Below are 14119 nucleotides of genomic sequence, written 5' to 3'. Positions count from 1 at the left end.
CTCTCCGGGTCACTGAGGCACGCGAGCCTTCAAACCCTACGAGGAGGCTGTGCTCCCCTTGGATTATGCACCCCCCCGACCCCGCCACCCCGCCCTCCATACTTCCCTCTCATCTCGTCGGAGATATTCTTGTGCCGACCCTGGAACCGACTCTAAAGTCCACCGGACCCTTCCCCCCCTCTATTCTTCCATCATCGGTGGAGAGGACGTCTGAGAAGTGGGAGAAGATGGGGAAGGAGACAGAGGTGAGGGGTGAGGGGTGAGGGGTGAAGGGGGAGGCTGAGTAGTTTCAGAATATAAACCGTTGTAACCCTCAGTTTCGGACAGCGCGTCTCTGGCCCCGCCGAACGTGTGGGATCTGACGTGCAAAACCTCTTGTTTGTGTGGCGGCTGTGTGATCTGCTCCCCCGTTACGATCAGCACCACGAAACAACAGACAATACACCATATGCAATTAAACCACTTAGCTTTATAGTTCTGAATTTGACTACGGGGTTAGTAAAGTAAAACAAAAAGAAAAGGGTCCATTTTAACGGAACGGTCTAACGTGCACAAGTTGGAGCTCACGGTTTCCCTTCCGTTGGTCCTCCATCGATTTCCCCGGGCTTTGTCGACTCCCGGACCCACTCCAAGTCCACTCCATCCTCCTGTCTACGACCTCCCCATTCTAGCATCTTCTGTCTCCATCTTCCGCCATACAAAAGACCCAGATCACCTCGGTCTCGGGCACACAACAAGAAAAGAGCGCTCCCTTCAGTGGACGGCGCACATGCTCCCGTTATCTCCAGCCAAAACCCAAACACTGCTGCGACAGAAAAACTATCACGCCAGCCGTGAAACCTTTCCCAGGGTGTTACACTGTTCGAAAAGCTTTCATTGGCATGTCAACCACACTCAGAACTCATGCTGTCGAGAATGAGGAGAGGTTAAGTGAGCGAGGGCCTTTCCTTCTGGGGCGCAAAAGGACGAGAAGTGACTTGATAGAGGCAAGATGATCACAAACATACTTCTCGTGCAGAGGTTTCCCAACGCGGGATCCACTGACCCCTTGCTTAATGTTATTGGTCTGTGGTATATTTGAAAAAAAGGTTAGCAACCTCTGATTCTACCGCTGGCCAGAGATATTTCCCCAGCGCAGGAACGACTGATACTGTGGACTATTGTGTTCAGTTCTGGTCGCCTCATTTGAGGAAGGGTGTGAAAGCTTTAGAGAGGGTGCAGAGGAGATTTACCAGGATGCTGCCTGGATTAGAGAGGGTGCAGAGGAGATTCACCAGGATGCTGCCTGGATTAGAGAGGGTGCAGAGGAGATTTACCAGGATGCTGCCTGGATTAGAGAGGGTGCAGAGGAGATTTACCAGGATGCTGCCTGGATTAGAGAGGGTGCAGAGGAGATTCACCAGGATGCTGCCTGGATTAGAGAGGGTGCAGAGGAGATTTACCAGGATGCTGCCTGGATTAGAGAGGGTGCAGAGGAGATTCACCAGGATGCTGCCTGGATTAGAGAGGGTGCAGAGGAGATTTACCAGGATGCTGCCTGGATTAGAGAGGGTGCAGAGGAGATTTACCAGGATGCTGCCTGGATTAGAGAGGGTGCAGAGGAGATTCACCAGGATGCTGCCTGGATTAGAGAGGGTGTAGAGGAGATTCACCAGGATGCTGCCTGGATTAGAGAGGGTGCAGAGGAGATTCACCAGGATGCTGCCTGGATTAGAGAGGGTGCAGAGGGAGATTTACCAGGATGCTGCCTAGATTAGAGAGGGTGCAGAGGGAGAATTACCAGGATACTGCCTGGATTAGAGAGGGTGCAGAGGAGATTCACCAGGATGCTGCCTGCATTAGAGAAGGTACAGAGGAGATTCATCAGGATGCTGCCTGGATTAGAGGGGGTGCAGAGTGAGATTTACCAGGATGCTGCCTGGATTAGAGAGGGTGCAGAGGAGATTCACCAGGATGCTGCCTGGATTAGAAAGAGTGCAGAGGAGATTTACCAGAAAACTGGGGGGTGGGGGGTGGGTTGTATGTGGGAGGGAAGGATTAGATTGACCCTAGAGTCAGTTAAAAATGTTGGCACAAGTCTATCTCCGACGAGGCACGTGGATGTGAAAAAAGATAGGTAGGGTGATGAGGGAGGGAAGGGTTAGACTGAATTTAGAGTAAGTGAAGGGGTTGGCACAACATTGTGGGCCTGTGCTGTAATGTTCGATGTATTTTTAAAATCTACTCATTTACAGGATGTGAGCATTCGTCGCCCATCCCAAGTTGCCCTTGAGAAGGTTCAAAGTAGGAGAAGGTAGGGAAGGAGGTGGGCAATGGGGAGAAGATGGTGAATAGTTTCCTATCTAATTCATTTCTTATCTAAGTCACAAGCGCCAAGATATAGTGAAAATAAACTTTCATTTGAATGCCAGTGGTAAAGATAAGTACGTCAGGCTGGATCGTTAAGGCAAATGGCGCATTTGTCTGTACGTTTCAATGTGATAAGGAGCCCTCGTCAGTCAGAGTCGACCATGGATGCTGCATCTGAGATCCATAAGCCAGGGCAGTAAGATATGGAGAGCGAGCTGCTGCCCGTGTAGCGGGCTCCCCCTCTCCACGCAGCTGATGAACCCAGAGGAACAGCAGAGACCGATACAATTTGGCACCAGGAGTTGCCAGTCAGCGTTGAACTCAACGTAGGGACTCCAGCTCCGGACTTTCGTAATAAGGTGGATGAATTGAAAGTGCAGATTGTTATTAATGATTATGATATAGTTGGGATCACAGAGACATGGCTCCAGGGTGACCAGGGATGGGAGCTCAACGTTCAGGGATATTCAATATTCAGGAGGGATAGACATGAAGGAAGGGGAGGTGGGGTGGCGTTGCTGGTTAAAGAAGAGATTAACGCAATAGAAAGGAAGGACATAAGCCGGGAAGATGTGGAATCGATATGGGTAGAGCTGCGTAACATTAAGGGACAGAAGACGCTGGTGGGAGTTGTGTACAGGCCACCTAACAGTAGTAGTGAGGTCGGAGATGGTATTAAACAGGAAATTAGAAATGTGTGCAATAAAGGAACAGCAGTTATAATGGGTGACTTCAATCTACATGTAGACTGGGTGAACCAAATTGGTAAAGGTGCTGAGGAAGAGGATTTCTTGGAATGTATGCGGGATAGTTTTTTGAACCAACATGTCGAGGAACCAACTAGAGAGCAGGCTATTCTGGATTGGGTTTTGAGCAATGAGGAAGGGTTGATTAGCGATCTTGTCGTGAGAGGCCCCTTGGGTAAGAGTGACCATAATATGGTGGAATTCTTCATTAAGATGGAGAGTGACATAGTTAATTCAGAAACAAAGGTTCTGAACTTAAAGAGGGGTAACTTTGAAGGTATGAGACGTGAATTAGCTAAGATAGACTGGCAAATGACACTTCAAGGATTGACGGTGGATATGCAATGGCAAGCATTTAAAGGTTGCATGGATGAACTACAACAATTGTTCATCCCAGTTTGGCAAAAGAATAAATCAAGGAAGGTAGTGCACCCGTGGCTGACAAGGGAAATTAGGGATAGTATCAATTCCAAAGAAGTAGCATACAAATTAGCCAGAAAAAGTGGCTCACCTGAGGACTGGGAGAAATTCAGAGTTCAGCAGAGGAGGACAAAGGGCTTAATTAGGAAGGGGAAAAAAGATTATGAGAGAAAACTGGCAGGGAACATAAAAACGGACTGAAAAAGCTTTTATAGATATGTAAAAAGGAAAAGACTGGTAAAGACAAATGTAGGTCCCCTGCAGACAGAAACAGGTGAATTGATTATGGGTAGCAAGGACATGGCAGACCAATTGAATAACTACTTTGGTTCTGTCTTCACTAAGGAGGACATAAATAATCTTCCAGAAATAGTAAGGGACAGAGGGTCCGGTGAGATGGAGGAACTGAGCGAAATACATGTTAGTAGGGAAGTGGTGTTAGGTAAATTGAAGGGATTGAAGGCAGATAAATCCCCAGGGCCAGATGGTCTGCATCCTAGAGTGCTTAAGGAAGTAGCCCAAGAAATAGTGGATGCATTAGTGATAATTTTTCAAAACTCGTTAGATTCTGGACTAGTTCCTGAGGATTGGAGGGTGGCTAATGTAACTCCAGTTTTTAAAAAAGGAGGGAGAGAGAAACCGGGGAATTATAGATCGGTTAGCCTAATGTCAGTGGTGGGGAAACTGCTGGAGTCAGTTATCAAGGATGTGATAACAGCACATTTGGAAAACGGTGAAATGATCGGACAAAGTCAGCATGGATTTGTGAAAGGAAAATCATGTCTGACGAATCTCATAGAATTTTTTGAGGATGTAACTAGTAGAGTGGATAGGGGAGAACCAGTGGATGTGGTATATTTGGATTTTCAAAAGGCTTTTGACAAGGTCCCACACAGGAGATTAGTGTGCAAACTTAAAGCACACGGTATTGGGGTAAGGTATTGGTGTGGGTGGAGAATTGGTTAGCAGACAGGAATCAAAGAGTGGGAATAAACGGGACCTTTTCAGAATGGCAGGCGGTGACTAGTGGGGTACCGCAAGGCTCAGTGCTGGGACCCCAGTTGTTTACAATATATATTAATGACTTGGATGAGGGAATTAAATGCAGCATCTCCAAGTTTGCGGATGACACGAAGCTGGGTGGCAGTGTTAGCAGTGAGGAGGATGCTAAGAGGATGCAGGGTGACTTGGATAGGTTGGGTGAGTGGGCAAATTCATGGCAGATGCAATTTAATGTGGATAAATGTGAAGTTATCCACTTTGGTGGCAAAAATAGGAAAACAGATTATTATCTGAATGGTGGCCGATTAGGAAAAGGGGAGGTGCAACGAGACCTGGGTGTCATTATACACCAGTCATTGAAAGTGGGCATGCAGGTACAGCAGGCGGTGAAAAAGGCGAATGGTATGCTGGCATTTATAGCGAGAGGATTTGAGTACAGGAGCAGGGAGGTACTACTGCAGTTGTACAAGGCCTTGGTGAGACCACACCTGGAGTATTGTGTGCAGTTTTGGTCCCCTAATCCGAGGAAAGACATCTTTGCCATAGAGGGAGTACAAAGAAGGTTCACCAGATTGATTCCTGGGATGGCAGGACTTTCATATGAAGAAAGACTGGATGAACTGGGCTTGTACTCGTTGGAATTTAGAAGATTGAGGGGGGATCTGATTGAAACGTATAAGATCCTAAAGGGATTGGACAGGCTAGATGCAGGAAGATTGTTCCCGATGTTGGGGAAGTTCAGAATAAGAGGTCACGGTTTGAGGATAGAGGGGAAGCCTTTTAGGACTGAGATTAGGAAAAACTTCTTCACACAGAGAGTGGTGAATCTGTGGAATTCTCTGCCACAGGAAACTGTTGAGGCCAGTTCATTGGCTATATTTAAGAGGGAGTTAGATATGGCCCTTGTGGCTACGGGGGTCAGGGGGTATGGAGGGAAGGCTGGGGCGGGGTTCTGAGTTGGATGATCAGCCATGATCATAATAAATGGCGGTGCAGGCTCGAAGGGCCGAATGGCCTATTCCTGCACCTATCTTCTATGTTTCTATGTTTCTATGTTTCTATGTTTCCCCTCGGGGTTTACTCCCGAAGCCGTCCCCGTGAGTGGGTACAGCCGCAAGACAGCGGGAGGTTTGAGATCAGAGTTTTCCTTCTCCTAGATGAGCTGACGAGCCCCATCTGCCCGGAGCGACTGGTTTTAAGGCGCCAGTGACCCACCTTTGCCCCTTCTCCTGTCAGCAGAAACGGTTCCGCTGGGTTTAGTAGCTAAACCACACGTGAAGGCTGGGAGCTGGACTTGGCTGTCAGAGGCTGTTTGAGACGCACTGGGAGGATTTAATAGGTCGTGGGAGCTTGTCCCCATTACCAATCCCAGTTATAACAACCACAAGGAACCCGAACATTTAATAAGTAAACTTAACTCTTGAATTTTGAATCAAGTTAGTGCTAAAGGCAGACAAAAGTATGGATGGGGAGAGGATGCTTCCTATAGTGGGAGAGTCTAGGACCACAGGACACAGACTGAGTAGATGTGGAGAGGATGTTTCCTATAGTGGGGGAGTCTAGGACCAGAGGGCACAGATAGAGTGGATGTGGAGAGGATGTTTCCTATAGTGGGGGAGTCTAGGACCAGAGGGCACAGATACAGTGGATGTGGAGAGGATGTTTCCTATAGTGGGGGGAGTCTAGGACCAGAGGACACAGACAGAGTAGATGTGGAGAGGATGTTTCCTATAGTGGGGGAGTCTAGGACCAGAGGGCACAGATAGAGTGGATGTGGAGAGGATGTTTCCTATAATGGGGGAGTCTAGGACCGGAGGACACAGATAGAGTGGATGTGTAGAGGATGCTTCCGAAAGAGGGGGAGTCTAGGACCGGAGGGCACAGATACAGTGGATGTGGAGAGGATGTTTCCTATAGTGGGGGGAGTCTAGGACCAGAGGACTCAGATAGAGTGGATGTGGAGAGGACGTTTCCTATAGTGGGGGAGACTAGAACCAGAGGACACAGAGTGGATGTGGAGAGGATGTTTCCTATAGTGGGGGGAGTCTAGGACCAGAAGGCACAGATAGAGTGGATGTGGAGAGGATGTTTCCGACAGTGGGGGAGTCTAGGACCAGAGGGCACAGATAGAGTGGATGTGGAGAGGATGTTTCCTATAGTGGGGGAGTCTAGGACCGGAGGACACAGATAGAGTGGATGTGGAGAGGATGTTTCCTATAGTGGGGGAGACTAGGACCAGAGGACACAGATAGAGTGGATGTGGAGAGGATGTTTCCTATAGTGGGGGAGTCTAGGACCAGAGGACACAGATAGAGTGGATGTGGAGAGGATGTTTCCTATAGTGGGGGAGTCTAGGACCAGAGGACACAGATAGAGTGGATGTGGAGAGCATGTTTCCTATAGTGGGGGAGTCTAGGACCAGAGGACACAGATAGAGTGGATGTGGAGAGGACGTTTCCTATAGTGGGGGAGTCTAGGACCAGAGGGCACAGATACAGTGGATGTGGAGAGGATGTTTTCTATAGAGGGGGCATCTAGGACCAGAGGACGCAGATATAGTGGATGTGGAGAGAATGTTTCCTGTAGTGGGGGAGTCTAGGACCAGAGGACACAGATAGAGTGGATGTGGAGAGGATGTTTCCTATAGTGGGGGAGTCTAGGACCAGAGGGCACAGAGTGGACTCGATGGGCTGAATGGCCTAATGGTACTCCTGAGGCAGAACGCAGGATGGAGTGTGACCGAGATGGAGACAGTGCGGGTAGACGCCGCGTGGTGCTGGGGGTTTAGCTGCCTGTGGGACACAGCTCTCCTTCCGTCTCTCCGCAAGAAAGTGGTCCCGAAAACGAAGTCGCAGCTGCGGCGACAGAAGCTGAACCTGAAGCAGCCGCAGGCCAACCTGGACCAGGTGGAGCCCAAGACCAACCGGACGGTCAGAGTGCTGCTGGGCGAGCTGTACCGCGACAAGGAGTACCTGGAGAAGCTGCTACTGGACAAAGGTAATGGCTCCTCACCTTCCCCGCTCACCTGTCCGACAGCTCCTTCCCTCATCTCTCCGACAGAGCCTCCCCTCACCTGTCCAACACACCCTATCCCCACCTATCCAACACTCCCTCCCCTCACCTGTCTGACAGAACCTCCCTCACCTCTCCGACACACCCTCCCCTCATCTGACTGACACCCCTCCCCTCACCTGTCTGACGCCTCCTCCCCTCACCTGTCCGACCCCTCCTCCCCTCACCTGTCCAACACACCCTATCCCCAGCTGTCCAACACTCCCTCCCCTCACCTGTCTGACAGAACCTCCCTCACCTCTCTGACACACCCTCCCCTCATCTGACTGACACCCCTCCCCTCACGTGTCCGACCCCTCCTCCCCTCACCTGTCCAACACACCCTATCCCCAGCTGTCCAACACTCCCTCCCCTCACCTGTCTGACAGAACCTCCCTCACCTCTCCGACACACCCTCCCCTCACCTGTCCAACACACCCTATCCCCACCTGTCCAACACTCCCTCCCCTCACCTGTCTGACAGAACCTCCCTCACCTCTCCAACACACCCTCCCCTCACCTGTCCAACACACCCTATCCCCACCTGTCCAACACACCCTATCCCCACCTGTCCAACACTCCCTCCCCTCACCTGTCTGACAGAACCTCCCTCACCTCTCTGACACACCCTCCCATCTGACTGACACCCCTCCCCTCACCTGTCCGACCCCTCCTCCCCTCACCTGTCCAACACACCCTATCCCCACCTGTCCAACACTCCCTCCCCTCACCTGTCTGACAGAACCTCCCTCACCTCTCTGACACACCCTCCCATCTGACTGACACCCCTCCCCTCACCTGTCCGACCCCTCCTCCCCTCACCTGTCCAACACACCCTATCCCCACCTGTCCAACACTCCCTCCCTCACTGTCTGACACCCCCTCCCTCATCTGACCGACACCCCTCCCCTCACCTGTCTGACACATCCCTCCCCTCACCTCTCCGACCCCTCCTCCCCTCACCTGTCCGACACACCCTCCCCTCATCTGACTGACACCCCTCCCCTCACGTGTCCGACCCCTCCTCCCCTCACCTGTCCAACACACCCTATCCCCACCTGTCCAACACTCCCTCCCCTCACCTGTCTGACAGAACCTCCCTCACCTCTCCGACACACCCTCCCCTCACCTGTCCAACACACCCTATCCCCACCTGTCCAACACTCCCTCCCCTCACCTGTCTGACAGAACCTCCCTCACCTCTCCGACACACCCTCCCCTCACCTGTCTGACGCCTCCTCCCCTCACCTGTCTGACGCCTCCTCCCCTCACCTGTCTGACCCCTCCTCCCCTCACCTGTCCAACACACCCTATCCCCACCTGTCCAACACTCCCTCCCCTCACCTGTCTGACAGAACCTCCCTCACCTCTCTGACACACCCTCCCATCTGACTGACACCCCTCCCCTCACCTGTCCGACCCCTCCTCCCCTCACCTGTCCAACACACCCTATCCCCACCTGTCCAACACTCCCTTCCTCACTGTCTGACACCCCCTCCCTCATCTGACCGACACCCCTCCCCTCACCTGTCTGACACATCCCTCCCCTCACCTCTCCGACCCCTCCTCCCCTCACCTGTCCGACACACCCTCCCCTCATCTGACTGACACCCCCTCCCTCACCTGTCTGACACACCCCTCCCCTCACCTGAGCGACCCCTCCTTCCCCCACCTGTCCAACACACCCTATCCCCACCTGTCCAACACTCCCTCCCCTCACCTCTCCGACCCCTCCTCCCTCACCTGTCCAACACACCCTCCCCTCATCTGACCGACACCCCCTCTCTCGCCTGTCTGACACACCCCTCCCCTCACCTGCCGACACCTCCTCCCCCCACCTGTCCAACACACCCTATCCCCACCTGTCCAACACTCCCTCACCTCACCTGTCTGACAGAACCTCCCTCACCTCTCCGACACACCCTCCCCTCACCTGTATGACGCCTCCTCCCCTCACCTGTCTGACGCCTCCTTCCCTCAGCTGTCCCACTCCTCCTCCCCTCACCTGTCCGACACCTCCTCCACTCACCTGTCTGACACTCCCTCCCCTCACCTGTCTGACACCTCCTCCATCACCTGTCCAACACTCCCTCTCCTCACCTGTCTGACACCTCCTCCATCACCTGTCCAACACTCCCTCTCCTCACCTGTCTGACACCTCCTCCCTCACCTGTCCGACACCCCCTCCATCACCTGTCCTATCACAGCTATTCCCAGCATGGATTCCATGGACCACTCTTTTAATGTCAAAGCTTCATTCGGTTGGGAAGCCCTCACTCAGTCCATGCGTTAAGTTGAGTTGGGGGGGGGTAATTCGAAAGAGTTGTGAGGGGCAAGTGTTTTTTTACACAGGGAGCGGTGGGTGGCGGGAATGCGCTGCCTGGGGTGGTGGTCGGGTCAGATACCTTAGAGACGTTTAAAAGACGTTTCGATAGACACGTGACTGCGAGGGCAGTGGAAGGATATGGACATTGTGTAGGCAGAAGGGATTAGTGTAGTTGGCCATTTGATCACTAATTTAATTGGTCCAGCACAACACTGTGGGCCGAAGGGCCTGTTCCTATGCTGTACTGTTCGATGGTGGGTAGCAGGGTGGAGATACGTCTCCACCAAAGGAGGCGTGAGACGCTCCTTCCCTCTGCTGGCCTGCAGGTCACCCTTGGGCAAGGTGTAGCACCTGCTTAGCCCCCCGATCAGGGTCAGGTGAATCCATGGGAGCAGCCGGTGCAGATCACAAGTCCTGGTGATGTGACCACTGACGCCAGGCAGACAATCTCTGAAGAGTATTGATAATGTCTGGGGGTCACCCCGTCTTGTAAAGTCACTGCCTGGAAGAACACGATGGCAAAGCACTTCTGCAGATAAAATTTGCCAGGAACAATCATGGTCACCGTGGCCTCCCAGGTCATAATGACACAGCGCATAATGATGATGTCATACTACATGGCGCATAGTGATGATGTTCTGTGCTATTATAAACCTCAGAAATCTCCCTTGTTTCCCTTCTCGGTGACGAACCCAGAGCTGATGAAGACGAACACGGAGTCCGGCGGGACGATCCAGGACCTGATCGCCGGCGGGATCTCGTTCCTGGACGCGCAGACCGAGTTCTGGCGGGAGCAGAAGCCCATCTTCGCCCGGGAGCGCGAGCGGCGGCTGAAGGAGCAGGAGTGGAAGAGCCACCGGCTGCCGACCCAGGAGACCGCCGTCGTCCTCAAGAGGGTCGCGGAGATCGACGCCTGTACGTGAGGTGGTGGGGGTGGGGCCGCTCGGGGCCGAACACGGCCATCCCCCGCACTAAAGCCAGGCTTCAGGCTGTGATATAGTCGAGGAGCCTCCTCCAGAACAAAGATAGTACATACTTGAGGGGCCAAATGGCCTGATTCTTCTCGAATGCCTTTCAGGGCGTAACATCCCAGGGTGTAGGCGCGGAATCAGGCTCTTTGCTCCGCCGCTCCATCATGGCTGACTTACTTTTCCTGTAGCCTTCGTCGACCTCACTCGTCAGGTCTGGTGGCTGGTTCGGGACCCAGGTTCGATGGAGGGTGGCGGTGGTGTGCGCGCGGAAACTCGCCGTGAGGTGCGCCACTGGGGCCAGTGACCAGCGCAGCCCAGATCCACCGCGCTCCGCAGAACAACGCGGGCGGCAGTAAAACAAACCTCCTTCCCCTCGCCAGCCCCCTCGCCCCGCGCACACCTCAATACCTCTCGCCCAGTTGCACGCACACCCGCAAACGCACCTCTGACCCCAGGACAAGGCCGCCTTCGGGCCTCCAGCCTTCAGCAGATGTCCAGCCAGACCAACGCTCCCTCTGCCATCAGGTTGGAGGCTACCCAGACGGAATATAAGGTGTTGTTCCTCCAACCTGAGTGTGGCTTCATCTTTACAGTAGAGGAGGCCGTGGATAGACATGTCAGAATGGGAATGGGACTTGGAATTAAAATGTGTGGCCACTGTCTGCGCCTCCAACCTGCTGGCGTGAGCATTGACTTCTCAAACTTACGCTAATGCCCCACCTCCCCCTCGTACCCCATCCGTTATTTATTTATATACACACATTCTTTCTCTCTCTCTCCTTTTTCTCCCTCTGTCCCTCTGACTATGCCCCTTGCCCATCCTCTGGGATTTTCCCTCCTCCCCCTTTTCTTTCTCCCTGGGCCTCCTGTCCCATGATCCTCTCATATCCCCTTTGCCTATCACCTGTCCAGCTCTTGGCTCCATCCCTCCCCCTCCTGTCTTCTCCTATCATTTCAGATCTCCCCCTCCCCTTCCCACTTTCAAATCTCTTACTCACTCTTCCTTCAGTTAGTACTGACGAAGGGTCTCGGCCCGAAACGTCGACTGTACCTCTTCCTACAGATGCTGCCTGGCCTGCTGCGTTCACCAGCAACTTTTTTATGTGTGTCGATAGAAATTAAGATGGCCGGCTCTGTGCGGACGGAGCGGAGGCACGTGACGAGGCGGTCCCACCAACGTAGTTAGTTTCCTCCGCACCGTCTCCCCGGTACCGGGACATTTGCTGCCGGTACGGGTTTATCAGTGTCGCCTGTATGCAGATTCCATGAAAAGCACAGGCAATTCTCCGAGGTGGTGGAAGGGAAAAAAACAAAATGAACGGTTACAGCTATGGCAAAAGTGCGGTGCACAGAGACAGTAAGGCGCACAGGCTGCGAGATGGAGCGCTCATCTTTTGCAGACAAGAGGACCATTGGAAGGTCCGGTAACAGCAGGGCAGAAGGTATCCTTGAATCAGGCGTAAGAGCTTTTGATGGGAGGAGGGAAACAGCTGCTTGTTAATGCAAGTATCTAATCAGACAATCAAGGATGTGGATGCTATAGAGAGAGCGCAGAGGAGATTCACAAGGACGTTGCCTGGATCGGAGGGTAAGCCTTGTGAGAACAGGTTGAGTGAACTCGCCCTTTTCTCCTTGGAGCGACGGAGGATGAGAGGTGACCTGATAGAGGTGTATGAGATGATGAGGGGCATTGATCGTGTGGATAGTCAGAGGCTTTTCCCCAGGGCTGAAATGGCTAGCACGAGAGGGCACAGTTTTAAGGTGCTTGGAAGTAGGTACAGAGGAGATGTCAGGGGTAAGTTTTTACACAGGGAGTGGTGAGTGCGTGGAATGGGCTGCAAGTGACAGTGGTGGGGGCGGATATGATAGGGTCTTTTAAGAGACTCTTAGATAGGTACAGGGGGCTTAGAGAAATAGAGGGCTATGTAGTAGGGAAATTCTAGGCAGTTTCTAGAGTAAGTTACACGGTTGGCACAACATTGTGGGCCGAAGGGCCTGTAATGTGCTGTAGATGTCTATGTTCTATGATCAATGACATTGGCAGCAGCTCAATGCGTAAGAGCATGCAGACACGGTCAAGAGGTTCAGCTGTTCTTCAGACCAAACAGCAGAACGGGGAAGAAACGTGATCTTAAGTGACTTTGACCGTGGAATGGTTGTTGGTGCCAGATGGGGTGGTTTGAGTATCTCAGAAACTGCTGATCTCATGGGATTTTCACACACAGCAGTCTCTGGAATTTATAGAGAATGGTACAAAAAAATGAAAGAAAGCATTCGGTGAGCAGCAGTTCTGCAGGACAAAAATGCCCTGTTAACGAGAGAGGTCAGAGGAGAATGGCCAGACTGGTTCAAGCTGACAGGAAGGCGACAGTAACTCAAATAACTAGGCGTTACAACAGTGGTGTCGAACCTTAAAGGGGAGGGAGAGAGACGGGGAGAGAGTGAGGGAAGGAGAGGGAGGCAGGGGGAGAGAGATAGAGGTTGGGGGAAGACAAAGAAGAGAGGGATAGAGAGGGGAGGGAGGGAGAGAAAGAGAGAGGGAGGGAAAGGGGAGAAAGAGGGAGGGAAAGGGGAGAGAAGAGAGGAGGGAAAGAGTGAAGGGGAGAAGGAGAAAGGGAGGGGAGGGAGGGGAGGAAGGGAGGGAGGAAGAGGAAAAGAAAAAGAACTGAAAATTGGTGGTTGAAGTTAATATTTGCTGTCCACCCCAACCCCATCTGGAATATGCCCCAGCAAAGGGGTGAATGTGAGACTGGACTCACCTTTGCTCTCTGCCTGCACAGTGTTTGCTGACGGCCGGGCCAGCGAGTGCATGCGGATGGCCACCGAGCTGCTGGACACGCTGAGGGGGTGGACGACGAGGGAGGTCCCCAGCAAGGTGGAGTTCCTCGCCCACCTGTACAACACCATCGGAAACGCCCAGGTTGAGCTGGGAGACGTGGAGGGCGCCATGAAAAGCTACCAGAAGGACCTGCACATCTCGAGGAAGTAGTGAGTGAGACACCGGCCAGTCTGCCTCGAGGCTGCCGCGTGCCAGAACGGAGGGGCGGGTTATTCGAGAGCATCCCCTCCCTCCCCCCGCAACCCCCGCCCACCTCCCTTGTCCATGCCAACGATGCTGTCACAGCTCGGGGCGTCGGAGTCTGGGGTTCAATTCTGGAGTCCTGTAGTAAGCAAATCTGTATGAGCCTACCCGTGAGAGCGTGCAGGTTTCCTCCGCGTGCTCTGGTTTCCTCCCACAGTCCAAAGGCGTACCG

At 52.8% G+C, this 14119-nt stretch overlaps 1 protein-coding gene across 1 annotated transcript in view; it reads left to right on the top strand.

Annotated features, from left to right (window-relative positions):
* odad4 (outer dynein arm docking complex subunit 4) overlaps positions 1-14119 on the top strand; it is a 171941-nt gene that overhangs the window by 28643 nt on the left and 129179 nt on the right. Inside the window, exons 5-7 of the mRNA XM_063037176.1 lie at positions 7346-7514; positions 10591-10809; positions 13646-13853. Of these exons, the coding sequence (XP_062893246.1) occupies positions 7346-7514; positions 10591-10809; positions 13646-13853 (596 nt within the window). The remainder of the gene's footprint in view (positions 1-7345; positions 7515-10590; positions 10810-13645; positions 13854-14119) is intronic.

The sequence above is a fragment of the Mobula hypostoma genome, chromosome X1 (genome assembly GCF_963921235.1).
Source record: "Mobula hypostoma chromosome X1, sMobHyp1.1, whole genome shotgun sequence".
NCBI classification, from domain to species: domain Eukaryota; kingdom Metazoa; phylum Chordata; class Chondrichthyes; order Myliobatiformes; family Myliobatidae; genus Mobula; species Mobula hypostoma.
This window is presented reverse-complemented; position numbering and strand designations above follow the sequence as displayed.